This window comes from Helianthus annuus, chromosome 12 (assembly GCF_002127325.2).
Source record: "Helianthus annuus cultivar XRQ/B chromosome 12, HanXRQr2.0-SUNRISE, whole genome shotgun sequence".
NCBI lineage: Eukaryota > Viridiplantae > Streptophyta > Magnoliopsida > Asterales > Asteraceae > Helianthus > Helianthus annuus.
The window spans coordinates 119,713,498-119,723,912 of record NC_035444.2 but is presented as its reverse complement, the minus strand read 5'-3'; the positions used below and the strand labels follow the sequence as shown (position 1 = coordinate 119,723,912).

The 10,415-nt window shown below is 38.6% G+C and overlaps 1 protein-coding gene across 1 annotated transcript in view; it reads left to right on the top strand.

The window, feature by feature from the left end:
• The first annotated feature begins 421 nt into the window (after nucleotides 1–421).
• The window catches only part of LOC110893415, an 85,037-nt gene continuing 75,043 nt past the window's right edge, over nucleotides 422–10,415 (top strand). Inside the window, exon 1 of the mRNA XM_035981355.1 lies at nucleotides 422–737. Coding sequence (XP_035837248.1) covers nucleotides 422–737 — 316 coding nt within the window. The remainder of the gene's footprint in view (nucleotides 738–10,415) is intronic.

Below are 10,415 nucleotides of genomic sequence, written 5' to 3'. Positions count from 1 at the left end.
TCACCGTCCCATATTAAAAATTAGGTTGTTTGTTACTGTGTGATTGTACAACAAGTTGATTTTTTGTGTGACTCACTCGATCGAATAGCGTTTTTGTCCGACTGCTCAGCATACTATCCGTTCGATCAACTTTCCGTCCGATTCAGTTGATTGATATTTTTACTGATCGTTTATTTGTGTGTTTGCAGGTAATTCAAAGTGATTTGTTGTCACCGGATTTTCATCAATCGGATATTCATCAGATTTTTTGTTTGTGTGAAATTTTTTTTAATTGATTGAAAATCTGTTGCTGTGTATTCCTTATTACCAAAACATGGATTCTGAAATTTATACTGCACTGAACAAGTTCAATAATTTTTCAGGTATCGATGGAGAATCATTTGAAGAATTGATCAAAAGGTATGTCGAGTTGTATTGGGAGATGGTGAGATTGAAGATAACCAAGACCAATGAGGAATTGGTTAACAAGTTAGCAAATGTTTTACCGGGTGATGGGTGGAGAACGTATTTGTCAGATTTGAGAAAGATGTACTTAGACGTGAATTTGAGTTTGTTTATCGAAAAGATTAAAGAGCGAGAACTTGAACTCCAAAAGATTAATAATGCAGAAACTGATGAAGCAAAAGTCAAATCTGAGGAAATTGTTCGAGAAAAAGAGGAACAGGTTAAAGAAATTTCAGCTATCAAGGTGGAGACGAAAGCTGAAGCTGTAAATATGACCGAGAAGTGCTCAAACTGTGAAAATCTGAAATCCGAAAATGCCAAACTCTTGAGGGATTTAGATAGTTTGACATTAGAAAACAAAAATCTTAAAAATTCAGAAAATGTTTTGAAAAATCAAATAAAAAATTCAGAAATTGAAAAAGTATAAATGGAAAAAGATTTTCAAAGTCAAATAAAAATTCTTGAAGATGGGAGAAATGTGTTTAGCAAAAATAACATTGAAAAGCAAAAAATGATAAATTCTCATCTTCAGAAGATTATTCAACTTGAAAAAGAAGGAGAACAAGCTCGAAAGAAAATCAACGAGCTTGAAAATAAATTGAAAGGTTTTGTGATTTCTTCAGCGTATGTGAATATTTCGTGTCCAAAACCGATCAGTGCAATTCCAATAAGTGACAATGTCACAAACTTTGACAATGACAAAGTTGAAGATTGTGATGAGAAATCTGATGATGAAATTGAAAAAAATTGAAAAACAAAAATTGTTTTTAGAATTAAAAGAAAAATTCAAAAATACTGTTTTGCAATCTACTGAAATAGGTGAATGCTCAAAGCAAAAACCTCTGAAGAAGAAAGTGGAACAGAAACAAAAATTAAAACTGAGAAAATTGTTCAAAAAGATAATAAAAGCTCATCAGATCGATCATCCAATCGCATTCAAAAAGCACAAAAATTGAAAACCGAAAACTCAAAAATTGTTGGTAATAAGTGGTGCAGGTCGGACCACAGTGCTCAAAAGTCAAATCCAACAATCAAGAGGAGGAAAGAGTATCACCAAGCCAAACAGTGCTTTGATCTGAGCGTTTGGTGTGACAATGGTGATTGGTATGATAACAGAGTGTGTTACCGATGCGATTATCAGGGACACATTGCTGTTAACTGCCAAAGCTGGAATTATGAGACGAGAAGATGCTTTAACTGTCAAATCAAAGGTCATATTGCCAGGGATTGCCCAAGGAGATCAAATGAGAGATCGAGGGTTAATTCTCAGAAATTGGCAAAGAAACCAGTCAATGTTAAGCCCAAGGAACTGAAAGTTTCAAAACAGAAAGTCAAAGAACAGAAGGTCCAAGAACCTAAAGTTCAAGAAAAGAAAGTGAAGCTTTCTCAAGGGCAAAAAGACAAACTGAGAAAGAAGAGGAAGAAGGCCAGAGAATATCTGGAGAAGATTTTGTCCTCGGGTTCACCCGATAGATCGAATAAGAGTGTTGATGAATCGATTCACTCGACAACAAAGTCAAGTAAACCGAATTCGTCAGATGCAAATCTGAGGACAAAAGAGGAGATAAAGAAGAAGGTAACATTTTGTGGCAATGAATCTGTTTCTTCGGAAACAAAAGAGCCACATGTCGGCGATGAATCTGGCTCGTCAAAGTCAGACAAGCCACATTCAGGCAATGATTCTGGTTCGTCAAAACCAGAAGAGCCGGTTGTTGAGATAAAATCTGAGAATTCAGGTTTAACAATGGATGATACAAACTTTCCACCATTGCTGAACAAGAATTCAAAATCATCCAAGGACAGTCAGGCTTGTGTGAAACTTTTCAAATAGAAAAAACCTGACTTGCCGGAGTTCCCAGGTTGGTAAGCGTGGAACATATATCGACACATTTCTTGAGAAATTTCACTCTGGTGATTTTTCGTCCTTCAAAAGATAAATCAGGGACATTAAGTTGTACTTGATTCATCTTTCCTACAAGTGGTATTTTGAAAAACAAAATGATGAAACCCCGAGTTTATGAAATGTCACACAAAACTAATTTTCCGGAAAAACCATGTTGATTAAAACAAACTTAAGTGTTTTGAAATCACAATGGGAAAATAGTTTGTTGTGAGGGGGAGTTCTGATTGTTTACGCCAAGTGGATGGAGAATTGAAGTGATTCTCATCAAATTGTCAAGTTTGTACAGTTTGTTTCAAATTTTCCTAGAAAATCAAAATTGAAACATATTTTGATTTTAGGGGGAGAAAAATTTAAAAAAAAATTTAGAAAATTTGAAAATGTCAAAAACATCGAAAAAGTCAAAACGAGTTTTGTTGTGAAAAAGAGGAAATGATAGTAAATCAGTGGACTATCACAGCATGCTAAAGAAATGAAATGTCAAATGTGATAAACGGTCTCACTAAAGATGTGACGATAGGCTCAGCTAGACTAGTAGATTTACGATAACGATATAAACTTAATTGAAAAAGCCTAGTTCTAGTGGGAAACATGGTTGAAAGCATAGTACTTAGTTTTGTCCTTCTTGACTGTGTACCTACTCAGTAATCGCTGAATGCCAAAAGACATAAAACTGGTTAAGTTTGTGAACTTTCACTACTTTGCTGAAAAATCGCTGTGATTGTGCATTTCATTTTGCAAAGATTTAAACTTGTTTGATTTCTTTATTTTGTTTAAGCATCGGACATCCTCTGCGTATACGGGAGTATCGACCTGGATGTTGTTGCCTAAACGTTCTGCTTTATTTTCTTTGGTGTTACGTTTAAGCTTTGGACCTCCTCTGCGTATACGGAAGTATCGACCTGGTGGTTAAAGCCTAAACAACTTCAACTTGTTTTATTTTCTTATTTTGTTTAAACATTGGACTTTCTCTGCGTATACGGAAGTATCGACCTGATTGTTAATGTTTAAACATTCTGCTTTATTTTCGCACATATCATAGTTGATGAAAGTTTAAAGGCATTACTTGAGTTAGTGTATTGCATGATGAGGGGATATGCTGAGATCGTGGGGTCCATAAGAATTTTAGTGAAAAATTAATATACCTTAACGTATCGGTAAGCATTTCGAAAGTTTTTAGATTGAGTTTAAGTGGACAACAATATCGTCAATCAACGTGAATCGTTTAGAACTTAAAACGATTAAAAGCTTAATGTGCTTGTGATGTGTCCCAAAAACTGATATGATCCTCTTACACAAACTCACAAAAATATGTTTGTACATATTTCATTTCTGCATTTAATTTCTGTTATTGCATTTATGTTTCTTGTTTTTGAAAAATCCAAAAAGATTTTCGACAACTGATGTTGGAGAGCTGACATTCAAAATCTCAAAGGCTAAACATGATGAACAGATGGTTTGGTTAATTGGTTTGAAATGTTTAAAATGATTCATTAAGTTGAATTAGAATTTGGAATGTTTCGAATCTTTAATCATTTTTAAATGTAAATAATTCTCAAATGTTTAGTTGATTCATTAAGTTGAATCACAACTTTATTGGTTTGTAATAGAGAGGTTAAGATGTGCAGGTTTCTAAATCTGTTGATACGGAAAGCCAGGCGTCGATCCCAAAAGCACGGAAGCTTGACGAAAGGGGGAGCCTGAAGAGTCTGAAGAAAAAGAGCAACGGAAGCTGAAGACAGATCCACCGGGATTCTGTTCGAGCTAGATTAGTTGAAGACTCTCACTAAAGATTCCGTCAACATCCAAGGGGGAGTTTAGTGCAGTTGTCTGTCGACTACATCTTCGTTCGAGTTTTAGAGAGAGAGAGAAAGACAAGTCGTTATGAGTTTCACCACGGATTGACTACGGCAATATCCAAGGGGGAGATTGTTGATGCATTTATTGTCTATCGCCTTCGTCAATTCGAGCCGTAGCGAGATAACGAAGAAATCAAGACTTTGTAAATGTCATACCTAGTTAAAAGGCAAGGTGGCAAACTTGTAATTAATGAGAAATCTCATTAAAATGCCTTGACCTATAAATAGGAGTTTATGTCATGAGTTAGTTAGATTTTTGGGAGAGTTAGGAGAAGAGATCTTGGAAGACTTCTAGAGAGAGAAAGTGTTGTAAACGTGAATCTTGTACCAGAATTGTCACATCTTTCAATAGATTCTCGTTAGTAGTACGTTAGTGTGTGTTCGGTCCCGCACGTTCACGGATTCCGCACGTGAAACGTTCGTTACGCAATCGAACGGTGTCAAAACCGGTCCTACAGGGGGAGAAACAAAAGGGTGAACGGGTGCAATGTGATCAACAGGATGGTCAACAGGTATATCAACAACAGGTGGGGGATCAACAGGATCAGCAGCAACGACATGATCGCCCTCCAACAACGGCACATCCACAGGGTGATCATCAATAGGTGGGTCAGCAAACACAGGCTCAATAAAGGGTGCGTCAGCATGAACTGGGTCATGCTCAAACGCAGGGTCTAAAGCAGCTTCCTGCTCAGGGGCCATGGCAGGCTCGGGATCATCAAAAGCCATCTCAAAGTCAAACTCGGGGCCAATGGGATCCACTGGGTTGACTGGATCCTCCATTGGCTGATCCAGAGGTATAAACTCTATATCCTGATCCGGATCAAATCCCGGGGGAAAGATAGGATCAGAATCCTCCACATCATCATGGTCAAACGCAAAACTAGGAATAGGAGCCACAGAGGATGCCTGGTCAGGATCTGAACCATGCGAAAAGTGTTGTGCGCTCAGAGTGTGGGAAGGTGCGGATGCCACAGACTCAAAGGAGTCTGGGACCGGAGAGTGTGCGGGTGAATCCTCGGCAGGAGCATCAGCGATCATCAGAAGATTGCAAGAAGGAAGAAGGGCCTCGCCCTGGATCTCATCCTCGATGGGCTCATCATCATACAGATCAATGTCGCCGTCAGCCTCGGCGTCAAGAAGTAAATCGTACGCAGGATAAACGGCTAAGGGTATGGGAGCCGGAATCTCCACTAACGGTAGGTACTCAACGAGAGGGCCATCTGCAGGCTCACCAGCACCATCAGGTAGTGCGAAGGGCTGGAAGTCGTCCTCATCAGTGCTAGAGAGGTCCGACGTGTGCACCTCGTGCTCCGAAGAGGCTAGGTCATCTGATACTATAGGTATAGGTCCAGTGGTGTCTGAGTCGCCTGTACCGGGCGAGTCCATGAGTCTGTAACACAAACACAAATATGCACAAATAACCAGGTAATCACATAAGTCACCAAGTAAGAAATCACATAATTCTCCTAGTCCCACTAGCCTCCCAGTCTCTAAGACTGCTCTATCATCTACCTCGACCTCCTAGATCGAGCCTCGGCCTCCAAGACCGAGCCTCAGCCTCCAAGACTGAGCCTATTCTCCCTTGTCCAACTAGCTATCTACCTTGATCTCTTAGATCGAGCCTCGATCTCCAAGACCGAGCCTCAGCCTCCAAGACTGAGCCTACTCATCCTAGTCCCACTAGCCCTCTACCTCGATCTCTAATATCGAGCCTCGGCCTCCAAGACCGAGCCTCAGCCTCCAAGACTGAGCCTCAAAAATAATAAATAAACATCTACCTCGATCTCTAAGATCGAGCCTCGGCCTCCAAGACCGAGCCTCAGCCTCCAAGACTGAGCCTAATAACAATAACTAAAATGTGCTCAACATTTATTTGTATAAACATTTTGGATCTGGACTTAAGTGGTATGCAGTAAAAATGTTTTCGTGAGAGCCCTAGTGATCATAGTCTAGACTTGAGAAGGAATCCTAGTTCGCTATGATCAGAGCTCTGATACCAAGCTGTCACACCCTGGCTTTGCGGAAGCGTGGTTAATTTTGGTGTGACTTCTTATGTAACATTTGTGCTTGTAATCATTATGAACAGTTCAATTATCAATAAAACAATGTTATTTTATCCCAATGATTGTTTGATTGTGTTTTACATTTTTCATATTTTAACTTTTGTTCAATTTCAAACTCTACATCGCTTTCTGGAGAATTATACGCAAACTAGTACGTAAACGTACTCAGTTTAATGCGACAAATACTCCGGAACATCAACATATACTCAACATACCTTAAATAACCTTTACATAACTTAGAAATAAGTTTTGAAGGCTTTGGTATGGCAAAAACAAGTTAATTCGCTTACAGGGACTAAACTTGACAAACTGCGAAAGTATGCCAATTTGAACTGTAACGAACATTCCAGAACATGTCCATAAGTTAAACATACCATAAATATCCTTTACATAGCTTAGAAATAGGTTTTGAGGGGTTTGGTATGCTAAAACAAACTTTTGGATCATTCAGGGGCTAAAAGTGTCAAAAAGTGCACAAGTTTGCACTTTTGCGCATAACTTACGTTCTGAGGACATCCGGACATCCAAAAATTTATGTAAGCATCCTTATATTATGCCTTAGTGTATGGCATGAGAAAAATCCGTTCGCCGCGCAATTTGGATCGTCTTTCGCGCTTATGCGCATTCCGTCGTAATTAACCGAACATCGTGACCGTACGGCCAAACGAACCGACATCCGACATATTTTTGAGCACATTTTCAGTTCCCTATACTTTAACATCATTTTAGAGCTTTGAAATGAGGTTAACGGGGCTTAAACGTGCCAAAAACGCATCAAATACCAAGTTTTGGTGCTGCAGGGACTAAAATGGTAAATCTGCCAAACTAGGGGCTTACGGACCGTAAGCCAAAGCCCATATGGTCCGTAAGGGATCCCCAGTACAGAAGAACCCACATTTAATGCTGATTGGCTCTTCAGATCGCGAAAGGTCCGATTGCCTTTTCACCCAATGAAAGGCCAAGGGCCATATTCAGTGAATCTAGCATTGTAACACATGTACGCATAAGATCATGGCACGATATTCGATAAAACGATCCTAACGGTTCCACTTTTCCTATTAATACCCCCCCCCCTTTTGTGTAAAAATCACAAGAATCAGATCTAAAAAGCTCTAAGTTGAAGTATTGCTTCATACCTGAGTTTCTCTGATCTCGATTAGCATTCGGGGACCCTCCGTAAGTATTCTTTCATTGTTTTATCGCTTTTCGAGTCCGAAAGTCGACGTTTTGTTGACTTTCTACGTTGACCAGCTTATGGTCGATGCGAAGTTCCTTGGAACTTCATAACCTACTGATTACCCCGTTATCTAGGCTCAGTGACGAGTCGTAGTTTCGGCCAAAATGCGCATTCTTGCGTGTTTTGTAACCAAACTACTCGTGAGCATCAAAGCCGTTTGTTTTGATGCCAAACCTGTTTTATAAACTTAGTTAAGCATGTTCTAATATGTTAGCTCGTCACTTTTAGTTTAGTGCTTATATAGGGTCGTAAGGTAAGCGATCTAAACAATCGCTTATACTTTCGAACCCGACCCATTTGGTCGATCATTAGGATCCGACCAAACACATGAGGTGACCATAGCTATAACCTTCCAAGGTTATGCCTTGTGGTCACGATGTTAGGCGTTCCAGACGCGTTCTACGCGAACAACACGTAAGGTAGCATAATCTACCTAAACGGGTCGTGATGGGTCGCAAGCACTTAGGTTAGGTTTCATTTTAGTATGTAGGCTTTGTTAAACCATATTACACGAGTCTCCATACTCGTTTGGTTTACGAACCCGCATACTATTCGATCCTTTCGATTTAGGTCCGGTATATTAACATAGCTACCTATTAGGTGCCGTTTGATATTTCGTGATCTAGCATTGTTTGATTATTATACAAGAACTCAAGGCAATCTCAGGTGAGTACATTGAACCCCTCTTTTACTGTTTTCCAAACTGTTTTGGGGTGAAACGCATGTGCCTATCTGTTACTTTCATGCTTTCCATGTTTTCACATCGTATATCTGCTATGCTCATTAGTACATTATAGTACATGATTTCATCACATTTTATGCTATGTATGCCCATTGTGTGCGTACTTAGTACATTGATTTACATTACATTTCTGTTGCATATGTTTACTCAGCATATGGACACATTGATTTACATGAAAATTTCTGTTGCATATGTTTACTCAGCATATGGACACATTGATTTACATGAACATTTCTGGTGCATATGTTTACTCAGCATATGGACACATTGATTTACATGAACATTTCTGTTGCATATGTTTACTCAGCATATGGACACATTGATTTACATGAACATTTCTGCTGCATATGTTTACTCAGCATATGGGCACATTGATTTACATGAACATTTCTGCTTCGTATGTTTACTTAGCATACTTAGTAGTTAGTACAATTGTTTACATCACATGCCTTCATTTTGTTATGACATTTGGTTTGTTTAACATGGGACAATACATTCATTAACATTAGCTACGCCGTTCGTTAGTAGGTAGTGGTACCATAGGAATTGACAACTCCCATTCCTGAAGTCCTGGGTTTGATAGGACTGGAAGGAGTGACCGAATTCGATATACATAACTTAGATAAACCTTTAATTTGTTTAAGGGTTTATCGCCGCAGTCTCAAGGCTTGGATGTATGCATAGTTTACAATACCGCATAAATGTTAATATCAATAGAGCATGCATTTTTCCACAGAACATAACGTTGATTTAAACCACGTTTTACTTCAACGACTTGTTTTGTGCATTTTACATATGGTCTAAGTTGATACATTTCGCTTACCATACATGATACATTTTGGGATACACATTACATGATTTACATTGAACATAAACTCGTTGACATTGACATACACATTTGGTGGTTTACATTGAACATAAACATTTGACATGGTTTACATAATAACACTTGACATTTGGTTTATACATTAACATGTTTACATTGATGGTTTGGTTTGAGTAAGTGATTAAGTAACGAAGCGTGTATAATATGATACAAGCATGGTGGATACGCCGCTGGTACTTCCTATATATAAGTGTTTGTATGGTATTACACATCGTAGCGTTATTTGAATCATTTCATTTTGAGACATAGAACATTTTATACAAATAACACGCCTCTCACAAGACATTGATTTATAGACAACTTATCTTATTCAACTCATTTTACTTGGTTACTCGTTTAACCTTGCACTTATCCATACATATCATCTGATATTATCGTTTTCAAATAATTCACAAGACAAAGCAAAATACGAGGTTCATGACTAACATTTTCTCAAACATAAGTCATGAATCCCATTTTCACAAAAACTATGTATCTCACAGGCATTTTTATGCTGACGTACCTACTTTCACATGTGTTTTCAGGAGCTGTTCCATAGGACGATGAACACGACACTAGGGCGGACCTGTGCCTTAGAGACTAAAAACTGAAGATAGAACTAGAATAACTGTGTTTTGAATTCTGTACTTCCTTTTAAGACAATGTAACACCCGTGTTTAATAAATGAAATGTAACTTTAATTTCCATGGTTGTATAACAATTAATTCTGTTCACAACACTCCCCGACGTTTTCCGCCGCGGTTGCATGTTACACGCGGTCGGGGTGTGACAGAAGAGTTGGTATCAGAGCCAATGGTTATAGGGAATTAGGTTATTAGTAATGCTTTGACCTAGACTATAACTTTCTAGGACCCTAACACAAGTTATCTTGTGTTTAGAGTTTAAAACATACACATCACCTATCCTTAGGTGATAACCACAACGAGAACTTCGGTTCCGAATCCGCTTTGAAAATTAATCATCTGTTCTAGGATGATTGATTACTAGGTTTTGAACCCTCTGTTGTAAGGTTTTGAACCCTCTGTTATAAGGTTTTGAACCCTCTGTTATATGGTTTTGAACCTCTTTGGATTTCAAAAATCCCGTCAAAGTTTTGGGTTAATAGTGTGAACACGTGCGAACTGGAAGATTGAATGCCTGTACCCTGGGTTTTCTGTCTAAGGCTAGAGTGTTCATACAAATCCACATAATCGGACCAGTCACTCTTACCTGGGAACTCTTGGGGTGAGTGTTCACTTATAGGCGAGCATGTCTTCGCGATACACTAATTCTGACCCATTT